General features: G+C 35.9%; 1 protein-coding gene across 1 annotated transcript in view; it reads left to right on the plus strand.

The window, feature by feature from the left end:
- Positions 1-24,330, plus strand: part of DNAJC1 (DnaJ heat shock protein family (Hsp40) member C1) — a 108,890-nt gene that overhangs the window by 55,741 nt on the left and 28,819 nt on the right. The window contains exons 7-8 of the mRNA XM_061468292.1: positions 2,913-3,003; positions 11,045-11,211. Of these exons, the coding sequence (XP_061324276.1) occupies positions 2,913-3,003; positions 11,045-11,211 (258 nt within the window). The remainder of the gene's footprint in view (positions 1-2,912; positions 3,004-11,044; positions 11,212-24,330) is intronic.

Genomic DNA, 24,330 nt, shown 5'->3' on the forward strand with positions numbered 1-24,330 from the left:
GTGAACTAATGGTGATCAGGTCTAAAATGTTGATGTGCATATTTTGAGCTGTTTGGGGAAATATCTTCTAAAAGAAAAATTATTACTGAATCCTGGGGAAGGAGCCTTAGATTGAAAGAGGCTGTACCTATACTGCCAGTGGTTTTAGGGCCCTAAAATTGAAGCAAAATGACTACTAGAATTTATCACTTTGTAAAGTAAAAATTCTGAACATAAATCTCTTTTGAAATACTCTGACTACCAAACCCAAATATGCTTGAAAATGAATATTCCTGTTTAGACTGAAACTATTGAAAACTAACAAGGAGTATATTGAAATGTGCTTACAAATGTTAGGCAGAAGTTTTCTTCAAATAATTTCTGTTTTAAACTGTCTTCCAGTGGATTTTGTTGTTTTTGTTTTGGTTTGGTTGTTTTGTTTTGTTTTTATTTTGACGTATAAGGTCAAATACCCATCTAGTTTGTGTCTGTGGCTAAAATCTTTACTCACGTATGTCTTCTAATTTCTCCTTACAACCTGTAGAGCCATTTCTTAGGCTTTTGTGGGAAGGATTTAATTTTCAAATCTTCAGAATCCATTTTGATTTTTTTTTCTGTTCTTTTTTCTTTGCTTTACTTCCTACATTTTTGTGTGATTCAAAATGTGCAGTCTCCCCTTTTTTGTGGTTATGGTACCAGCCATAACAAACTGTGATAAAGAAGATAAAAGACTAATGTTGCCTTTGTTACCTGCATATTACGCCATTTGCAGTGATAATCCATTTCTTATCTATAAAGCAACAATACTGCTAAATTTCATTTACGTGCTTCAGAATAGTTTTCTTTATTGTTCAGCTATTGTGTCTCATTTTCATCTGAGCCACATTTCCAATTGTTCCATGATTGACATGCTGGAGAGATTGACAGTTACCCCCTAGTGCCTGCTGTCTGGAGATCCCACAAGCAATAATGGATTTTACACCAGAATTTAGCATCAAATATTGGCTTTCAGTGTCAAATGGGTTAAATTTAAATGCCAGTTAATTGTAGCCATTTTAAAATCATAGCCTTAAACAAAAGCATTTTTTGGATATCAGTATGTCTGAGTCCTGTGTATGCCACCCAGCACAAATGTCTCAAACTTACAGCACAAGTTAACCATGACATTTATGGCTGTCTCTGTTTCTTAATCACGCAAGCAGTCCAAATCTGGAGAGTAGAAGGGAAGTTTCCATATACAGTAGGGAATTCATATTTCAGGTAAATGAAAAGGGAAACCAATGCTGACCCTAGTTTTTTAATTTGGTTTTCTAGCATAGAAAATGAATGTGTTTCCTCAAAGTCTACATATCTGCTGTTAACAGTAGTCTTCCTGTACCTACACTTGGTGGGTTTTTGTTTTTTTGGGTTTTTTTGTTTTTTTTTTGTTTAGCCCCAATTCTACAAAAACCACCAAACCCCCCTTCTTCCCTGTCTCCAAAACGAAAACTGAAAGCGTGTTGCTGAGGTGAGTTGTGTGAGATGAGTTGCTCTCATCTGTTATGTTCCAACAGTGTAAAGTTATGTAAATTCTTTAAAATTTCTTCTGTGCACAGTGGTCTCCTACATAAACCTGACAGAGAAATGTAACTTCCTATTCCCTGTACCCAAATGTAAAGACAAATTAGAGAGTAAGAGGTATTTTGAAAAAGATTAAATCTTACTGATGTTTTGTGGGAATTTGTCAGAGTTGTTCTTCAGGCACACTGATGTGTATCAGTGAGATGTCTCCAAAACATTACAAAGTTCTGAGGTGGATCATGGTTCTGTCCTGTGTTTTCTCATTTTCCTCAAGTAGTTTTGAAGGGTTAGATGCCAGTACAATGCAAAGAACAGCTTTTGTCATTATCTTTACAGGAAGCAATGTTTTTGGATGACTCCTACCATTAGAGGTAGCAGTGACTGCTTAACTCAGTTTTCATTTTCAAAGTTTATTAAGTTGTCTAATGAGACTGGATTTTGTTCAAATTTGTGGGATTATAGTTGAAATTATAAAAATATTTACTGATGATTTACAATACATTCTACATAAAAACTTGAATCACCCTTTATATGTAAAAAGCAGGACTGTTAATGTAACAAGAATAAAACTAGTTTTGGCTATAAGGAACTAAAATTAGGTTTACATAATACTGTAATTTTGATTTACTGTTGGTGAGTCTCTACTTCAGCAGTCTGGTTGTTCATATTGAAAAGCTTTCAATGCAAATCTATAATTAGTAATTCATCAGATTTTGGAAGCATGTACCTTACTGGAGATTTGTGACAGGGGTCTAGTTTTTTATGTGTAAATTTGCCAAATAGATTTCAGGTTAGAATCTAATCCTTGGGGAAAAAAAAAAAAGAACAAAACCAAAAACCAACAAAATACAATATATATTTTCAACACTTTAATTGCTATCTAGAAGTTGGTTTGGGGGAAGAAATAAATAAAAAGGGACAAAGCTTGGTTTTGGAACATGTGGTTAGTGTTACCATAGTGGGTTCACACTAAGATGACTGCTGCCTAGCAATGGTCTTTGTCCCTCCACATACTACTCTAATTAAAAACTTTTCTTTCTTCCTTGAACTTCCAGATTGCTGATGTGAGCAAAGTGGCTACATGGCCTCTTACAAAGCTATAGGTAGTGATCAGAAATGTTTTTCTAACCATTTTGCTCTTCAGGTTGTCAGTGAGCATCAAAGTCTGTAACATCTACATTATTACATCTGAACCTTTATTACACAAAAATTCTACATTCTCAATAAATACTTTCTATACTGACAATTTCTGTAACTCAAGAGAACAAATGTATCTTAAAATTTTTGCAAGGTTAATTGAGAACTTAAAACAGAGCCATTGGAGTAACTTGTTTGTATAAGGATGCTAATACCATTGCAACATTTTCTTAAAGGATGCCAGACAATTATATGTAGAATATAAAGAAACAAAAATGAAGGCGAAAGAAGATGCCCTGGCTAAGGCTGAACTTGAAACACTTCAGAGTGAGTTTTTACCACTGTCTTAATAAACAAAGATGTAATATGATATACCTACTACACAGAATGTGTGTGAACATTTTTATATCTAAAATGTGTGCTCTATATATTTCTGTACTGTGGATAAATTTTAAAAAGCTTTTAATTTTTTGTCTAGTTTTGCAGTAGGCTGCTGGCTTGTTCCTACAGAAGCATGAAAGTCAGGTGATAGTTATATTGCAGCAACAAAAGCATGCTTTGCTAGAAATGTTGCTTTACAGGAGGGGGAAATCTCAAATGCATAGATTTTGAAGGATAAATTTTCAGAAGTGACCTCTTGTATTTTGAACATTCTTGTATTCTCTTTGTCTGTAAATATTTTTTAAAATATGCTTAATAATTCTGTTTTGCAAATTGAGTTGATTTTTGTGATAGAAATTCAATGTAATTTGAATTTCCAAAAGCATGGATGCAGACTTCAGAGATGGATTCATGCTGTTATTGAAATAAATGCTTTAAAGTCTTTACGCTCGTATAAAAGACCAGGGAAGACAATTACCATTTTCCTTAATAAAGTATTCAGAATAATTATAGGTGACTTTTCCTTTTCTTTCAGTTATCTGCTTTTGACAATGATTAAACTTACCCTCTTCTGAAGACAATTTTAGAAGTTTTGTTTGTTTGTATGCGCGTGCTTGCTTTATTTACCGTACTTAAGTGCATGCTTTTAAGTTCCTTTATTCTGACAAGTGCATTGAGTGCCCTATAATAATTTACTAGCTTTAAGTATGCATAAGCCTTTAGGCACTTAAAATACAGCTGCATTATTTATATTTACAAGATAGCTTAATTTTGTAAAATCAGCAAATATACCCAGTTACAGCAATAATTCCCAATTTATCTGTAGCTGAATCTATTTTAAGAAAATAGGTGACGTTCAGCACCTCAGTGAACATTGTGGACCCAGGCCAAATGTAGCAAAGTAGTGCATTTAATGCTTGTTAGGAGGCCTGCCATTGTATTTGAGATACCTGCCACAAAATGGGCCTTGAAACGGGTCTTGACTCGGGTTATTAAAAACTTGTTAAATTGTCAGGTAGTAATGTATTGCCATTGTTCAAAATAGCTGGCATATGTTCTGCATTGAAATTTGTGAACTACTGTTAAAAAAAGGATTAGTTTTTGGAAACAGAAGTGCAAGTGAAAGTAAAAAGTCATTAAAATTGTGTGTGCACGCTCCTGTGTTTGACTGAAAGACCACGTGTGAACTTTTCAGTATTCCCCGTCTGCCAGATGTCGCAAGAGTTGGGTTTTTTTTTGTTACTTCCATTATCAGTGCCCACATGTGAGAGATGCGGGTTTGGCACATTTCCTCTTAGGGTCACTGATGACCTCTCACTACCCTGTCCCCTGTCATGCTGCTGGGTGTGACACAGCATGACGCCCATGTCTGCTGGGTGACCCAGTGTCACTCATGTGAGCAGGGGCCAGTCCTCACCAGTCTTGCTGGCATCCCACTCTCCCTTGGTAGGCTTGCTGGCAGGGAGCGGGAGGAGGGATGGAGAGTAGCCACCTTTAATTAGCAGAGATTGGAATTTGGCATGGAAATAATTTGGTCAGTCATAGCAGTGCTACAGGCACTGCATGGGCAGTAGAATGAGCTGTTGGCTACCTTTTTTTTTTTTTTTAAGAAATAGGACTCCCAAAAGTAGAACAAGAGATGCACCTATGTTACCGTAGGCAAAAGAAGTTACATAATTCTTTACTGAACCTTGCATGCAAGGCATCTGTTAAATTTGCTTCTCATTATATTGTTCTGCATTGTCACTTCACAATTAGCATAGAAAGGTTGTAAATCACCAAATGTGGATTTTGTTTGCCCCCATTCCTCTTAATTTTAGAGACCATTCGTGGAATGAAAGTTAGTAACAGTTTCATCTATCTGAGTAAATTTAGCTCGTGCAGGTTAGTAATAGCTGTTTTACAGTGCTTGTTTTTTCATGACTTAACTACTAATTTACCCTCGTGTCTATCTGCTTCCCTGCTGAAATTGTGCAATGTTCTGTAGGCGGCTTGAACTAAAACCAAAGAGTACTGAAGGAGGAAAATACAATTTGCAGAGTAGGAAAGAGTGGACAGTATTAGCATGTTATTAAAGTGCTGTATTTGATAAGGAGTGTGAAAAAGTAATTTTTGGCAAGGTAACATTATGCACAATTTTGAGAAGTGATAAGAAACCCTGCTAAAATGCTGGCAAAATAAGTCAATCTATTAAACACTGTCATTACTACCTCAGGAAAAATACTGCAACTTTACCTTACAAAAACGTAACAACTTAAAATGCAGACCTTATGTTTCTAGAAAATGCTGTTTTGTATGGGATTACAGATAACTGGCTGGTTTATGTGCAAAAATAGAAATGGTTTGCCTTACATTTTCTGATGCCCTTTTCACATTTAGATAGCAGAACACAAAATTTATTTTAAAATGGAAAAGCTTTAATTAATAAACTTCAGTTTCTCCCTCTCCTGTATTGTTACACATGTGTATAACCCCTGCAACAGGGCATAATTTTGTAACAATAGATGGCCCTGTTCTTTGTAGTCATGGAAAGTAAAACAGAGTATGTATTAAGTAAACTGAGTAGTCATTAAACTGAGAAGACTTAGGCATACACTATCAGGACAGGTGGCTCTCTAATTTTTAAACATAAATTGAGTAGTTATCAAGACAAATTCTAGCAACTCTGTCAGTCCTCTTCTTGCATGAACTACTACTTTCAACCACATCCCTTGTGGGTGGAAGCACATCTATTTTTGTTTCTTTATACTTAGCCTTGGTAGTTCTCTAACTTTCCATTCTTATGCTTTCCTTGGCCTTCAATATGGAGGCTTAAACTTATTTTTAAAATACACCTTTCTAAAGAAGTAACACCTGCTAGATATTGCAGGTGAACTCTTCACTGGCATCCCAGTTACCAAAGATATTTGCATTGTAAATCCAGAATTCTTGGCCTGATGTACAAGGCATCTGGAACAATCCATATTTGTAGTTATAAACCATGTTGAATAGTATGTAGTTTGTTGGGTTTTTTTCCTTACCCCCATCATTCAAGGGTTAATGGAAATACGAAGTTACTAGCCCCGAGGCTGCATGACAAGCCTTTTTTCTGTATTTGGGCTTTATGATGGTAGCTGTAGTGGTATTTATATTTTTGTATAGGGCTTTATAGGAAGAAATGTCTTTCTGTGAAACATCCAGAGCTGTAGTAAAACCTTTAATAATATGTTTGATCAAGTTTGGTTAGGCTTAGTGGTTCTCCCTTTACAGATGGCTTGGAATACAGCATGCCCCTTTGTTAGCATTTTATATTGTTTCATGAAACCTAGGGATAGAAGACATCGCTAGATCATTTAGTATAATGTGTTTATTTCAAACCCTTACTGGTAAAAATCAGTGAAAAATACTGATTCTTGTGACTTGTCTTGTTTGACTTGTACCAGTGACATACTTCAGCTTTTAGAATCTTGTTATGCAAGATACAATATTGATTTGAAAGCCTTGAGATGCCTTCAGTTCTTCATGGTTTATTCAGACAATTAATTTTACTGTTGCATAGTTATGTCTTAATTTCAGTACCAATTTCTCTAGCTTTAGCTTTTAGTTATTCTGTTTACAGAATCACAGATTACCTTAGTTCCATTGCACTGGTAGCTCATTTCAGATTGCTTAACTGCCAGAACTGCAAGCTCTTACATCAGAGGTTCCTTGCATACAGTCCATCATCAGTGCAGATACAGCATAAGATCTGTAACTGTGATTTACAAAATGCTTTTGATTTAATTGGTCCTAGACTACCAGCCAGTCCATGTTCCTGTTTCTTCGTGTACTTTCCTCTTCACTGTAAACCATTTTGACCCATTTTATGTAATGTAGCACTATACTGAAGCTGACTTTATTTCTAAATAATTGACAAAGATATTTGATAATTGTATTTAGTGTTAGTCGCTGCCAAAATGCAGTGTTCACATGCCTGCTCAGTAATGATTTCCTGACAGGCAGGTTCAGAGAAAATTACTTCATATAATGTGTCCTTTTTTGGTCAGTGTGGGTGTGAATGTTCTGATCACTTAATTGTTACCTCTGAAGCCTAATTATGGCAAACTAAGTATCATCCGATTCACTGATAGTTTTGGCAGGCCTGCCAAAAGGATTTTGAACTTGCAAGCTCATGTGTTTTTCCAGTTGTTTCAACTAGGCTGTCTGATGCCTCTCCTTACAAAACTTGCTTCAGATTTTATGGAAAGTATTCCACTCACATACAGCATTAGGAGGCTTATTTGAAAGAGTCATGCGTGTTTCATTATATGTTTGTTTGTTAGAAGACAAATTAGCTGTCAAATGTTGGAGGTTTATTTCTAATCTTTTCATATTATGGAGATGAGGTGGGGGGGGGGATTTGAAAGTTTGGGGAAGGGTAGATAGAGAAAAAGATGAAAGATCAAAACCTACAGCTTGTGAGAAGTTTTTTTATAGTTGATATATTCATCACTGAGCATGTTTTTAGTCAGTTTGTTCAAAAATAAACTACCTTTTAGGTCTCAGTACAGCAGATGTACGAATCTGTTTCCAACTTGTGAAGCTTTCATATAATTCCATTGACTTTGAGTACAGAAATGTGTGCTTCTTAAACATGAGTGTTTGAATATAGTTTGCTCCACTGTTTTCAATAAACTGTCAAAACCTTAGCACAAGTTTTTTTCCAGACTTTTGAGTCTGTTGTATAGCCAGAGCAAGAATAGTATTGGAATACTATTGGAAGCCTTTAGAAATGTAAAGTACGGTACTTTTAAGAGAGTTAGCTAATAGTTATCTGTTAAAGTCTAGGCATCCCAGTGATAGTTATGTTTATATGCTGTTCAAATGTAGGGGACAAATTATATCTCCTTTTTTAACTCTGAAGTTGTTAAATACACAGTCTTTTGGTAAAGAACTTGATATTTCTAAAGGTGAAAAATACATAAAAGTAGTATCCTTGCAGCATGTGAATTCAGTAAGTGATAAACCAAAATTTCTTCTGCTACAGAAGGACCAGAACTGTAGAAGTCATAAACCATGTAAAATATTCATCTTTTCTACATTGGAGTGGTAGATACAAAATTATTTCCATACTGGTTATGATCTTGGATTATCCATTTACCTTCTGTTGTTGCCTGGGTTGTATTATTCTAATTAATATACAAGAAAAGTTGCTGCACTGTAAATTGGCAATTAAATTACATAATGTTCCCATAAAATAATGGTGTTAAGCAAGTTATTCGTTCACTGATTGAGCTTAAAGTGAGGCTCTGTTTCTCTTGTCTGCATTTAAGTGGATGAGCACTAGTAACTCTGGTCATAGTTAAAGTCTGCTAGATATTGGTACCCACCTGTGGTATAGTGGTCTGAACATCCCCTGTCTAAAATCCTGTATTATGATAACTGTTCAACCACTTGCATGTGCTTCCCTGTTCTAAAAAGTGGCTTTTGAAAATTCTGAGGTGAAAGTGTTTTCAGTGTTAAAGGTGTTGTGATTTCAATTTTATTTTTTTTTAATGAAGTAAGACAGCCATTGTGGTATTTAATGGGTATGCTGAACTCTTATTTGTATATGCACAGGAGACAGTAGAGACAAGTTTTCTAATTCTGGTTGAGTGCTTGTTTGAGGTTGTACAGCCATTGTCTCTAGGTCGGATTTCTTGTTACTTTGATAGTTGGCAAACAGCAGGGTATCTTGTCTATGTTAGGTCTTCCTCTGTCACTTAAATGCCTGAAGAAAGCCTAGATATTGTCTTTGATATCTCATTTTAAAGTCAGTATGATGTCTTCTGGAAATACTGTTACAGAATTATTTCTAAAGCTACAGAAAGAGGCTAGATGACCTATTTACAGGCTAGGCTTTTCATTTTTCAATGTTAGTTACATTCATTCAGGCTTTAACTATTTGCATATTTTGAGAGGGAAAATTAGGAAACAGCTGATGGGATGTGAGGTACAGGAAAATCCAACTGTCTTGGTGTGTCTCTGCTGTTAAGTAATTCCAAGCAAACACAGACATAGTGCTTGATTATTTTGCAGGATTGAAATACAGTAGTGGAAATTGTCATTTAAGGTAATTTCCTAAAATATTTTTGCAAGTAAATAACTGGTGAAGCCACTGTTAACTTACCCTGGCAAATCTTAGCTCTGACTCCAGAAGCTATTACATGTGGCAGTTATTAGATAATAGTTAATATATGTGATTTGATTATAAAAATCACCTTTTGAAATAGACAAAAATAATTTTGTACCAGTATTGTCTTTAGTGGCCTCTGAACAGTCAGAGAAATGCTGGTTAACACTTTGGGCTTTCTTTAATTTTGTTTTTTGGGGACTATACATCATTTTGTGATATTTACTATACATACCTATAGAAGGATGCAAGAAAAGGAAATCCATGCACAAGTTTTTACTTAATATTTAATTTATTTAATTTGTTCACTACAAACAAAGAGATTTTCAAAAAAACAAGTGTCAGAACAATGTACATGTAAAAGCTTGAAAGATCATCAGACACTCTGTTACCTTTCAGCTCTATATAAATTTCCTGTTCTTTTTGGACTTCGAGAAGTTGCCATGAAACAGTTCTCTCTCCATTTATTGTTTTCTTAAATATGCAGTTCCTAGAAGTTTGTCAAGTCTTTGTAGTCTTTTCACTGTGCTGTTTCTGTATATACACTGTTAGAAACGGGAATTCTGCATTAGGGCCTATAGGGAGCAGTCATTCTGGCCTGTTTAGGATTTTTTTCAAGAAGGTTTTCATGGAAAAACAGAAGTTTCTCCCCTGATGCTCCAAAAAGTATTAGGGCATGGTTGCAAAGGCACATAAGCTGATCTAATGGCCCACTGCTGCTGAGGAGTGTGGTTCTCATTTTCCTTACCCATCACCTTTAAATGACTTGGATTTTTTCTTTTCATTTGAGTGTAAAGGAGTAATTTTCTACTAGATTAGTGAATTGAATTACTTTTCTAAGTGGTTGGATGATTATTGAAGCAAATAGAAGAGAGAGGAGCACACAAGCACACAGTGGAGAGTAGAAGAGTGGAAGCAGAGTAGAACTTTCCTCTTTTGGCTGCAGCCAGCTGTTAGATCAACTCTTGGTTTTGTGGTATCTTCAGGAGCATCCAGTTATTGTGAATACAGCATATTTTTTAAACAATGAGGAAAAAATGAGAAAGTCATTGGCACACTTGAGGTTTCTGGATACTTTCTGAGTGTTCAGGGTTTTTTTTTTGTTTTTTTTTTTTTGTCCTCATCCTCTTGTCTTCCCTGAAGTTCTGGCAATTTTCAGTCAGTCTTGAATCTTTCATTTGAGATCATCATATATAGCAGATACGTTTTCAGTTGCTGGGGTTTAGGTCGTTATTGACCTTCCTTCCTGTCTCTTGAGTTTGCTGCTCCCATTTAAAATCCTTTGAAGGACAGAGAGAGCAAGAAAGAGTAATCAGAGAAATGAGGTCCAACATTTAAATATTTCTAAATGTGTAAATACTAGAACAGAGCTATTTGTATTTACAAAAATCAGAGAACAGAGAAGTTATCTATTGACTCAGGAGCTTATACTCAGCACAGCTGACCATAAAGTAATATGGAATTCTCTAAACCTCACCTTTCTACCTTTGCCAGTTTCTTTGAAGCCAGCTGGACTTCCAAAATCTTTTAACAGCTGCCTATGCTTTTGCCTGTACTAATCTTAATTGTCAGGTGATGTAGCAGTAATGAGAGCTAACCATGATTTTGAAAGGCTCCTTGTTTGGTCCTTTAAAGCATAGTTCATATAGAAGAGGAGCTAAGTGGATGCACTGCTAAGCTATTTACTTTTCATTAAAACAAAATTATTATGTAAAACTCTGAATTCTCTTCTTAATAAAGTTGAAGCCACTTCCTCTGTGGTAGTTCTAGAGAGTTCAAGAGTTAAGCCTGCTCCTCATTTATACTTCTCTGCAGTATTAGTAGCATTGCTTTTTCTTCTTTCTTACTTTTGTGTAGGGGAGAAGAAGCCTAAAGTCAAGAAACCAAAATCAGAATTCCCTGTATACACAGTTCTGGAGTCAAGTGCATATATACCATCATATGATCATGGAGCTTCAATTGAAGAGATTGAGGAACAGATGGATGATTGGTTGGGAGGCAGGAACAGAACACACAAAAAAAAGGTAAGTTCAAAATCTTTCATGTCATTATATATTTTCAGTGTTGGTTTGTTTGCTACCTCTTAGGAAAATACAATATTGTATGTATACCACTACAATATTTATATTCTGTTGAAGTCTAGAGAAGTATTGTCTAGCAGAGACATAATAGAAAAGATTATATCCATGTTCAACGTAATTTGTATAACGATACTGGAAATGTTATAGTACGATGTTGTTGATTAAAATATATGAAACCTTTCTATGGTTTCCAATATAAATACTGTTCTTGTTCACTGGAAATCAGTGGAACATAATGCTGTCAAGTTCTATGAAGCTTGGTTCTTTCTCTTAATAGCAGTTAATAACATTCTGCTTGCAAGAATAGATTCCTCTCTATTAAAAAGAAGGGGGGGGGGGCAAAGGAAAAAGAAAGAAAAAACCTTTGCCTCTTAATATCCAGTTGTAGTATCTTTGGATCATGGAACTCCTTATGTACTTTGCGCGTTTCATCTGCTTTATGGAAAAGTCCTAAAAGTTTGACTTCGGCCTATTATTAAGGTTCATTCTATTTAGAGATAACTGTTCTTAGTGGCGGTTAGTGTCATTATCTTCTGGTAAATTTTATTGAAACATACAGGCTTGAAAAATGTATAGTTTTAATCTTAGGACTGAGATACAGAAGTGAAAGAAGTGTTATAAATTGCCTTCCTAACCCAAAACCCTGCCTTGCTTTGAAGACTATGATGAGTGTGTTTGGAGCGGAGTTAGGGCAGCACACTGACTTCAGTGTCAAAATAGTGAAAAGTTCCTGTTGCCCTTTGTCTGATTCCTCTGTGCTGCAGATGTGCTTCCTCCTTTCCTCCTTCAAACCTGTGAAAAATATTGTCACATTTTTAGCCAGACCTTAAATTTTTACTAAATTAATTAGAATTTTGCATAACCTGTTTAATCATCTACCACTACTGGATTCCTAAGCTTCATGACTTCCTGGTTGTCAGCTTTCTTTTGCTGTTTCTTTTGTCTTTTTGTATAAATAATACAGACATCTGTATTCTGTTTGCTGTTATATTTCTGTAACAAATCCGTTCTGCAAATATGCTTATCTTTTGACTTTTGTGTAAGGGATTGGCACTCTGAATCCTTAACCGCTGGGGCATATTTTCATGCACTTAGAGTAAGAACTCGGGTCCTTAATTCTACAGATGAGTTGCCTGGGAGTTAAGAGCATATGTAGAGTCATTGCTTTGTTTACCTTAACTCAAGAAAGTGTCCATGGATTGGATTCCTGTTAGTTGCGTCCCTGTGAACCAGGTTTGCTTACCAGCCTGTGTGGACATATGATTAAAGAAGAAAAGGTGTATTTTTGTTTACAGTAGCTCAGGTTGGTTGCATGCTTGACTGTCTGGATCCCAGTCCACATTCCCCTCTGATGGAAATCAAGTCTTTGGATTTCCATGAAAACTAAGCAATTGAGTAAGACTGGGCATATGTCATCTATAATTTTGCACCTCCTACATAGAGTATATAGAAGTTGTATCTTCAGAGACACTGCCAAGAGAACAAGTTGTAGCTACAGCATTTCAGAAACAGGAGTCACAGAAATTAAAACGTATCAGAGAACTGTTATTAAAAGGTAAGTAACTTGGTTTTCTGTGCTCACACCTGGAGGTTCAGTGTTGCACCTACCACTTTGATTGATGAGTTTATTTTTTGAATTATATTCTGTTGCAAATGGGGTTAACATTTTAGGGACAAACAGGCAATTTGCAGGTGTACTGTCTGAGTAAAGTGTTTGACCTGAACAAACTGTGATGAGGCATGCTTCCTTTCCTTGACAGCTAATATGTTACCACAATGCAACATCGGCATTTAATACAGTAGTGGAGAGAAACACATTCATAAACTGTACATAGAAATGGAAAATATATGTTACCAGCTGTAGCAGCTTGTAGGAGCCATTTGTATGTCAATATGAGAATGTCTGTGTCATATGATTTGTAATAAGCTCGCTGGGAAAATAGTTGTACCACAAGTGAATTGTTCCCAACTGTCATTTGACATATTTTCTTGTTTAGAAAGATGTATTTTCCTTCAGCACACATCATAGATATGAATTGGGACAGCATCCCTGTTCTGCCTCCCTTTTCTGCTTCTTGCATGGGTGTGCAGTAAAGTGCTGTGCAACATTCACCTCTCAGTTCTGCTTGTCTTAGGAAGAAGTTACTCTTTCATAAATCATTTTGCCATCAGACTTTTTCTTTGGATTGTTATGCTTCACTCATGAGAAATCTTGGTAGGTTTCTGTTGTTGGGTTTTTTTGGTTTACTTTTTTTTTTTTATTTTCTTTCATAATAGCTCGGGGATATGGGCTATGGACAGTCAACGAGGCTTTAGAGTCATTTGCTGAGTAGTAAGATCAGAGTAGCTTGATAAAGTGGAATTGCTGTTCCTGATGTTGGTACCCTGAGTGTAGATGATTACAGTTCATTTAATATTGTTCATGAACTGCTTTGCACTATTGACATCTTGTACTTTAGGAGGTGCCTGCAATCAATGGGCTACTGTTTTGGAAATGCTGTACCATGCAGAGCGCCCAGTTTGATAAAAAATTACATAATGATCAGTCGTTAAGTTAGTCAGTCTGTGTGATTATTTATATTTATTTTTAAAATTTTTTTTGAGGGGGTGTTTTTTTTGTTTGTTTTGTTTTGTGGGTTTTTTGTTGATTTGGTGGTTTTTTGTTTGTTTTTTTTTTTATTATTTTTGAAAGCTGATTTAACAGTTCATGGGCTACAGTCCTGTAAGCTGTTTACTAACGTTTCCTCCAGTTTGGAGGAATACATTTGGCGTCCTTGGAAGAAAGACTCTGGAAGGCTAACATTATGAATTTAGATGTATCAAAGCTGTAGAAAAAAAAGATTCAGATTTTTATTGTTCCATCTTTAACAGGAGTCTGAACATTTTTCTGACAGATATTAATCTAGCAAGTAACATTATCATAAACTTAATAGCTCTGTAAAGTAGATTTGCCAATGTAGAGAAGATTATGGCTTTCAGAATTATCTACCTCACCATTGTTTCATTAAGTTTACATAAAAGCTCTACAATTTATTTGTAGAGCAGGAGTGTGGCTTTGGCACTGCAGAAAGATAACGACAATTTTCTTCATAAAATAAATTCTACTAATAGTTGACAATAATCGGAATTCTGAATTTATAAAGAAAAAAGATATTTGTGTTTCTGTCAAGGATTTGATTAATTTAAAATTGGTGGCTCTGGAGGCAAATATCACTTCGGGTAGCCTAGGAAGATATGTCCGGGTAAGTCAGGAGGTGTAGGAATAAAGTGCAACTTGACAGAAGTTAAGCTGTTGGATATTGTAACCGAATAGAAGAAAATGATAAATGTTGATGTAAAGAAATGGGTCAAGAAGAATTGGGCAGAAAGGCTGGAATTAAGATTAGTCATGAACTGAGGTTAGCTTTGGAATAGAACAAATAATTTGCTTCAGTGTTTATTGAAGGTGATCCTAAAGTAAAGGTTAATTAAAATTGCTTGAAATGAGAATCCCCATCTCTAATGGGGAGGTGAAGTTTTAGTTTTAAATTCGGAAGAGTCTGTAGGCTAGTCCTTACCCCAGAATTCATGTAAAGTATCATTCCTACTGAAGAGCAGACACTGTCTTTTTTTTTAAGAAGGAAAATAAAAATATATGCGTTTCCCTACTAAGTGGCTGTCAGCTCAAAATGAAATGGCAGCAATGTAAAAGTGCATGGAAAATAATATAAAATGCAGTTAGGCATACTAGTGTGTGTTCTGGATTGGTCTACTAATTTTTATTGGTAGTTGCTTAGAAACATTTGGGTTTTTTCTGTCTGGTGTCTGAATATGATATGGAAGCTATTAGTGTACTATTGATTACTGTTTCCATAGGGTTTAAGTATTGAAGTAGATAAGGAACAGGCTACAGAGAAGAAAACAGCTTCCTTCTTAGGCAAGGTAAAATGATCTACTGAGGGATGTAGATAGAGGAGTGTTTTCATAAGGCTACATAGCTGGCCTAGAACATGCTTACAGCATTGTAAAGTTACTCCTCTGTCTTAGTTTGCAAACACATGAAGTTTATGTCCTTAAAGGGACTTATGTCCTTACGTTGTTACTCTTTACTTAGAATAACTATTAAAAGAAAGTGAACTATTGAAAGATAGATAATATTTGTTATTACAGAACTGGGAAGTAATTTTTCTGCACTTCTGCAGTAGTGATCTGTCCACCTTTGGGATATTTTGTATAATTTTGGTTGTTGTACTTTTCAGAAAGAAAAATTAACAAGAAGACTACATCAGCAATAAAAATAAATTTAGAAAATCACATTTGTGAGGAAAGGTTAAGTAGGTGGAGTTTTAGACCAAAAAAGGGAAAGCTGTTGGGTAAAAACTGGGTGGATTGTTATTCCAATCCATTCCAGGCTATTTTAGGTAAAATGATAATCATTTATCATTGCTTCCCACCTTTCATAAATTCAGAGAGAAAGTAATACAAATTTAGTTTGCAGCCAGGATATTTAAATTCAGACTGGAGATGCACATAACTATAACATGTTACCTGGACCATTTGTGAAGGCTTTCTTCCACCATCTATCATATTCTTCAACTTCATCTGTTGAAAATAGTGTGGGCAGACTCAATTGCATTTGAGAGCCTATAAATAAAGTGATGAGACTCGTGAGGGGTTTTCTTCAGTATAGGAGATCATACACTTACCTAGCACTAGATTGCATATTCATATGGTGCTGTTTACACTGTTCATGCAAACCACATATGACTATGAAACTGAGAGGAATTACTAAAAGCTCATTCTTATAATAAAGCTCTTCAAAACAAGTACTGAAAAAGTGTATTTGTAAAATTATTTTTGTTTTGCCACTGAATGTTTGTACTTCCAGATCAGAGCCTCTTTCAGGTTGTTAAGAGGAAATAAGCAGCTTAATTTACTTAGTTTGAATTTCTGATTTTTTTTTTTTTTTTCCTTTACCTGTCACCAAGAATTTACTGGAAAAAATGTCCTGTGTATGCTTGTCAGGAATTAGGGGAAATTTAGAGGGAATATGGCTATGGACTCCTAATAGTTTGCATTGTTTTGTGCCTTGCATATGTTGTTAAGCCACCATTGCATTGTTTTGTAGCCACTACTGCGTTACATTAACCCGTTACTTCCCTATTGTGCCATGTATTACGTGGAACTGGAAGGAAAAGGGAAACTTATTGGAGGACATACTTTGTAAAATCGGATCTTGTTCTGTCCTTTCTGCAAATACTCATGCAAGAATATACATATTTGCAGTTTCTGGAATCCTTCTATTGATGAATCATTGCCAAGTAATTTCTCTCCCAGTGGGATTTCTCTTGTATTGTTTGTTCTGATTTGATTTTACATGATTTGTAACACACATTGTTTTCATGAGAGTTCATTGTTTGTGTGAATAATGATGCTGTTGCATGAAAATCTTGGCCCTTGAGAAATCAATGGGAGATTTATTGTTGTCTTCAGTGGGACTGGGATTATAATTCCTTTTGGTTTATATATTCCTCATTTTCTCCCCCTGGTATCTCCTCTTCCTTTCATATCATTATTTGACTCATTCGTTTCTTGAAGATAGAGTTCTAAGTTCTACCTCAATGAGGGGTGAATACTTTTGACCTTTTGATATTTGCTTGGTCTGTAGAGGGAAGATAAAGGTGGAGACAGACAGTGCCTGATCCCTTCCAGCTGGATGAGATGTATGGATAGAAAATGATGTTTCTCATTATTTTTGTTTTTCATGTTATCCTGCAGCACTTCTTGGCATTTGGGTGGTTTTGATACTGCAGGAGCACCTGGCTTGATTTTACTAAAGCAGGGGTAGTAAAAATATTTTTATGCCCAGAACTTGGGAAGCTTAGATAATGTGGAACCCCTGCATTTGCTAGACTTCACTTTTTACTCTTAAATGAGGATTATTACAAGTATCATGAAACAAAAGTATATGTAAGCATTGTTTTTACACAATTTCTTGGTTGGTGCTGGAAATGCAGTAGTTACCATTTTTTCCAGTTGTTGAACTGTCAGCTGTGATCATCTTGTACTGAGCTCTCTTCTGGTTAAAATGCAGTTTGTGGTTTTGTTTTTCTCAAGCTGGGCCATCAAACCACTGTGTTTCATAGATAGGATATTGATAACTGAGTGAGCTTTTTAATCATGAAGGCTTTATTTGAAAGCTGGGTGAGGAACAATAATATAAAGTAACTTTAAATGGACAAAGGAGGTCGCTGCTTTATAACACTAAAAAGCAAAATGCTGTACAAATGCTAAATTATTGTTTTGTTAGTTTAAAAAGTATCATTTTGACATTTAAATCTTAGCCATTTTATAATCTTGCACATTTCATAATTGCCAGCTAGCCTGCCACCTGCTCTCTTTTGCCTTGAATCTTCCCACATCTGTGCTGCTTTGAAATCTGAGTATGCTTTTTCTTTAGTAGCAAATAACATGGTGCTTGTTCTAATCAGACGTCATATGATGGATTACCTGAATACAGTTTCCAGGCTTTTAAAAAATGTTAATTCCTTAAGCAAGCAGTTTGTATCTTAGCAGGATTAAGGTACTGTGCAAACCAAATGTTTTAATAAATTGGTCTTTGAGGGGAAGGGTTATTCTGTTTTAGTGTGCTACCTGAGGTCATGTAGTTTTGAAATAAACTAATTTTCTTCTTCTAAGCAGTGAAACAAATAATAGTACCTGAAAAGCATTAGTATTCTAACACTCTTTTATGCCTGGGATGGGTACAAGTGAGCAGCTGGCAGTCAGAGGTTCCTCATGGGTGTCCTGCCAGTGCACTTTGGCCCTGAACCAGAGAGATTGCTGTAGTTCCAGGAAGTAAATCGCTCTGTGTGCCCATTGAATTTAAGGCTCTATATTGAGACTGCCAGCAACCATACCTATTGGTGTCAGTTATGAAGCTATTCACTAGAAGCTAGTCTAAGCTCATAATACATTTTAACCTGCGCTCCAAACTCTCATCAAATGGTGATGACTTTGAGTGACTGTTGATCTGAGCCATATTAAATTTAGTAACCCTGAGGTGAAAGTCTTGGTATTCTGTTACCAAACTTTTAAGCAATATAGTGTCACTGGGAAGATACATCATTTAATAAAAAACACCCAAAAATCTGCATTAGGTTGATACTGAAAGTGTTAAGGCAGAAGACTCCAGGCTTTCCTCTGGGTTATTATGCTCTGTGTCACTGCGAATGTTGTGGACTCAGCCTGAGTATAATATTATATTGGGGTTTGCATTTTAAAATAACTCTAAGTTCATGTCTTATAGGTAACTCCTACAGCTATCATATTTAGAGTTACTAGTGTGAATAAAAAAGCTACTTTTGTCCTATACACATACTTTTAAAAAAACAGGTGCTTAAGTTTACCTGTATAATATACTAGGGCTCCTGCCTGAGGTTGGTGAAACAGGTACAGAACAATGTATGCATTTTTCTTTTGTGCAGCAGAATGACACTGATAAAATATTGATGATACCAGTTCAGACAGTGTGGGAAGTGGGGAACAGGGCTGAAACAGTAAACAGGCACCTTGGTTATTGTAAGCTGTTTATGTAATTTTTGTCCCATACATACGTATGAGTGATTCTATTTCTCTTTCTCTTTTTTTGCTACCTACCAAGTCAGCCTAATGACCAAAAGAAAACTAGAAAAACCTTGAATTTTTCAAGATCATACTAAAAAGCCAATGTTTTTGTTTGTTTTATGGCTAATCTTTTTGTCTCTCTATGTGACTGTTGAACTAGAGCAGCCTATTACTAGCAAATTAGGGTATTTAGTATGTTTCTATTCAAGTGGTGTATTTTTATTTTGTTTAGAAACAGTAGATTTATGTACTCTTTGAGTCTTCTTTCCTTAAATGAAGACAGTAACCTTCTTTTCAGGTTTCTGTCTTAAATATTTAAGCCTCTATGGACTTTACTTTGGACTTGAGTAGCTTTAAGGAGAGAATAAATGTGATTTAGAAAAAAAAAATATTTTTAATTACTGAGTTTTCCTTGGAGAGGATGACCCACATCTTTAGATCTAGAATAAGACCTCTGCTTTTGAGCTGTGAATATCAGTTCATTAGGGTGAGAAGTCTAATTTCATCTGCAGTATTAAACATGCAGTGCTTTTAATCCTTAGCTTTTCTTAAGGAAGGATAAAGTTATAGGGCGATGGTGGTATATTCTTCGACTAGCATCTCAAGTTGGTCTTCTCAGTGTTAAGGCAAATGCACATCAAAGAACAAATTGTACTTGTAAATACAAATTAAAGAAAATAATTTCTCATAGTGTTGGATTCAGAGAAAATAGTTATGTGTGGGACAAATGCCAGAAGTAGTAAGCGTTATGGAGTTTTGCCTAAAATAGGTCAGGAATATTTCAAGACTGTGAATAAACACTAACTGAACAACTGCTATGTAAGAATGTGGAATTTCTGCCTTTCTCTCTCCAACCTATTAGTTAAATTGAATAGGTTAACAAAGCACAGGAAACTTTTCATTTCTTCATTCTTTTATTTGTAGAAAGTAATGCTGTGTTCATAGGATATGTAATTTAATAATATTATGCTCTTGAACGTATCACGCTCCGGCTGGCTACAACTAGTTTGGGTGGAGAGGTTTTTTTAGTCTATGTAAGCAGGAAAGTAATTTTATGAGCCTTTAAGGAGAATATTTAAAAGCTTCTAAATAATATAGAGAAATTATTTGATATGACAGCCAGGGAAAAATTTTTTGGAAACAGTATGTTTCACAGCACAACCAAGTTTCAGTCTAGATTGCAAAGGAAACAAACAGCCAAATACATATTTCCCTAAGGATGTTCTGTAAAGATAGTAACAATATGTTATATGAGCTCTTATACATTAGTTAAAAAATAAATCAGCCATGCATATGTATTGAATTAAGGCAATACAGTTAACATTTGCCTGGTACTTCCTGATCTTGATTGAGGTTTTGAACTTTGTCCTATTAATATAGTATCATAGGTTCTTGTCTTGTGTAGACAGTAATAATAATACACTGTTTTCAGCACCATGCTATAGGTGCTCTGTTGTCAAATTCTAGCTTTCAGTAGTTTTTCAACTATATCTGTATTCCAGAAGAAGGGATTGATGTGACTTGCTGCCATAATTGTCTGACTAGTTTTACCTGTGTGTTTTCTGTATGTACTCCTTAGTGTTTTGAGTCTGTCAGTTGAAAAACTACTCAAGAGCTCATGTTAATTTTTTTGAAGTATTAATCTGCATGGACAAACACACGGGGTTTTTTAAATGCAGCTCTGTTTCTGCACCGGGCAGCACTATAACCTCTGTTTAGCCCAAACTAGAGTTATATAGCTTCTATATACCTTTTATAACTCCGGTTGGACTTCTTGAATTTAACTTGGGTCTTGACTCATGTTTCAGTTCTGAGATTTACATGATAGTTGTCTATCACGGAAAGAAATGGTAATGACAATAAGAGAAACCTCGTACCTGTGAGAAGAAACAGGAACTCGATCTTTCCCAGTCAACCGTTGAAAATCTGACTCTTGTCACTGGCAGTGTCTCTTCTGTCCTGAAGCTGATATCCATTTTACATAAATTTGCAAGATGTGCAGTACCCTTGTAAACACTAGTCTTCATTGCACTGGTTTTGTCTTCCTTTTAGCCTGGGAGAGAGGTAGAAAACGCATCTGATGGGACTGCTCCAATTTAGTGCACTTGGGGTCAAGTTGTGATGGAAATCCTGATTTTCCTTGGCAGTGCTCCCTCCCTGTCACCTCCCAAAACAAAGTCGCTCCTGTCTGAACTACAAAAGGAAGAGGAGAAAACCAGAAGGAATAGACTGTAGTTGCACATATAAGGGGTAAAAGCTGGAGGAAGATGTGAAAGCTGGTTAATCACTTTGACCTTGCCCTGCTTGCTCCTGCCCATCTGACAGAAGGGAGAGAGTAGTCCAGTGTTAGCACAGTGTATCCTCGTAATTTTGCCAGTAAATGAGAGACAAGGATGGTAAATATCCCTGAAAAGGGATTTACACAGGATCCACAATTTGGGGATCAGAAAGAATTTTCAGTTTATGGCCCCCCAACTTCTGTAGTGCAGTTCACTGCTGCTCTTTTCAGCTTTTTAACATGAATTTGAAAAGTGTGGACTGTTGCAAAATAGTTACTTACTTTTCGTGGTATAAGTTTAGCTATCTTTAAATTGAAGAATTAAGTCAGCTTCAACTAAATCTATTTTAATTTATAAATGTGAATACATATTAATGTTTTTATATCATTTTTACCAGACAAACCAATTAAAAGCTGATTAGATTCAGCATCTTACCTTTCACAATGCACAGTGCTGCAGCTTTCCTTTTCTTCCTGAGGCCGTGACTATAGTGGGGTTTGGCCAAATTTATTTATAGATATTGCCCAGAAATTATAATCTAGGGTAAACTCTAACAACTAAAAATAAACTGAGCAGTGTGAGAAATGTTTGGCTTTTGTTTTCCCAGTAAAGATGAATATGTAATCCTGCCTTGCCAAGGAATGATTTAATACCCCTGACATAAGCATTTTGCCACATAGGAATTTTCAGAGAATTTAAATCTAGTTATTAACCATTCTCTGTATGGTTTTCGACAGTGAGGATGCAGTCTTGAAAAGATGAACCCTTCAAACCCTCAGTTCAACACACTTGAGCGCACAGTTGCGTTTTATTTAAATGAATCAGAGTTGTGTCCATATTTAAATTTAATTTGCATCCAGTTCAAAGTGTACTTATTTGGCCCAAACCATTCTTTATAAAAAGCCACTGGATAATGTATTAATTACCCAAACCTGCAAAAGAGGAGAGCACTCCTAATGATGGCACAATATGAGAAATGGCGCATAGCAGTTGAGGCTTGTTTGTCATATTGGTGATGGCTCTTCCCAAAAGGCAGATTATCTTAAAACACAGTGACTATCCTTCAGGTGCAAATTGTGAAGGTGTGGAGGTTCTTGCTTCATATGCAGCTGAGTATTATGCAAAATCTGTGTTTTGCTGCGGCCATTGGACTTTCAAAAGTAAGCATACATCTACAGCATGCATTTACTTCAGCATGTATTTACTTACAAACACAGCAGCTTTGATGTGTTGTATAGCCTCAGATATTTTACATAGACCTCTTTAGGGAACATCAGCATCCTGCCCATCTAGAATTCTCCTAGTGTTTTTCACGATCTAATAATGAAATAAACTGGGTGCCTGGATTTGTTACTTTGTTAAAACACGCACACCCCCCAACACAGAAAACAATATTTCAGTTTTTACTGGTTGCTAGATGATACTTGTAATTCACATTGGAAATCCAGACTAGAACAGCTCTATAAAGAAAATAATGTCAACAGGGAATCTAGGTAGTAAGTTAGTAACTTCTAGTGTATGTGGAAGGTTGTCGTGGTTTAAAACCAGCCAGTAACTCAGCTCTGTGCAGCCTTTTGCTAACACCCCCCCCACTTTTATCCCCTCTTTCCAGGTGGGATGGTGAGTAGAATCAGAGGAATGTAAACCCACGGGTTGAGATAAGAACAGTCCAATAACTGAATGTAAAATGTAATGTAATAATGTAAAACTACTACTATTAATAATAATTTTAAGGGAAATAACAAGGGAAGAGAATATAAAACTAAAAGGGGAAAGTTAAAACAAGACTAAATACAAGTGATGCACAATACCATTGTTCACCACCTGCCAACTGATACCCAGACTGACTCGAGCAGTGATCTGGCCCTTCTGGGTAACTCCCTCCCAGTTTATATACTGGGCATGACGTGCTGTGGTATGGAATACCCCTTTGGCTAGTTTGCATCAGGCGTTCTGTCTCTGTGTCCTCCTGGCTTCCCATGCTCCTCCTCACTGGTGGAACCCAAGAGACTTGAAAAGTCCTTGATCAGTGTAAGCGCTACTTAGCAACAACTAAAACATTGGTGTGTTATCATCATTGTGCTCATACTAAAGCTGAAACACAGCACTGAACCAGCTACTAGGAAGGAGAAAAAAATAACTGTTACAGCTGAACCCAAGACAAAGGCGTTTAACTATACTGGTCTCAACTGGATATCTGCCAGTATCAGCGATATTTCACTGCCTTTGGCTTTTTCATTATTGTCCTTGTTTGGAAGATTTGCTCAGTAATGAGAGAGTGAGAACAGGAAGAATGAGGCTGACATAAATGATATATTTTCCAATGGCCACAAATTATGGGAAGAAAAAGCTGTACATATGAAAAAAGTGAAGGCTAACTTTGATTTTTAATTAACCCAGACTTTTTGGTTATATTTGGATATTTAATAGGTAAATTCAGTGGTTATATGTTAAACAGTTGAAGTAGTGTTGCCCTTATTTTCAATTACATGCATATGATTTCATGATAATAAGCAATTTTAAAATTTGGGTTACTTTTGGAAGTGCGGTTATTTGAGGTTGCCATCACAGATCTGTGTTCCACGAGCTCATGAAAACTCGGATTCCCCCCATGCCTCATGTTGGTACATGGCAACTTAGGCTGCTGGAAAACAGAACTGAAAATTTGCATAGAAGAAATATTTGAATAACACTGATGGAGATATTTGCTTTTTAATTGTGCAGTGTGTGCGTTTTGGGGATGCAGAGTACTCCCTGCAGTTGAATTAAAAATACAGAGGTCAGAATATCCAGGCTGTTTTAGGGAATACCTGATTACTGGCAGAGCAAGATAGCATTGTCAGTGAAAGAATTTAGATAAATTTGATGCGTAAGGAAGAATTTATTTAGACATTAACTGTGGTGTTGAAATACTTCTGATGGAGTCGGTTAAAGAAAGGCAAGGGACAACAAAAAAAAACCTGATTTTGGGTAAGCTATTTAAGGTGAATGAAGGTAGGAGAAATAGTTTGCCAGCAACAGACCAATGTGGAAGGGGGGGGGGGGAAATCCCTAAGTTATTGGGATAAGATCTCTATCTTATGATAAAGTGTGCGGGGAAGCAAGACAGAAAAACTCAACAAAGGACAGCACTGTGAGCAGTCAGCAGGATGTAGTAATAATCTTGTTCCTTACGACA

The sequence above is a fragment of the Pezoporus flaviventris genome, unplaced genomic scaffold (assembly GCF_033815535.1).
Source record: "Pezoporus flaviventris isolate CSIRO_AGI_PZ_B2104156 unplaced genomic scaffold, CSIRO_AGI_Pfla_v1 ptg000047l, whole genome shotgun sequence".
NCBI classification, from domain to species: Eukaryota; Metazoa; Chordata; class Aves; order Psittaciformes; family Psittacidae; genus Pezoporus; species Pezoporus flaviventris.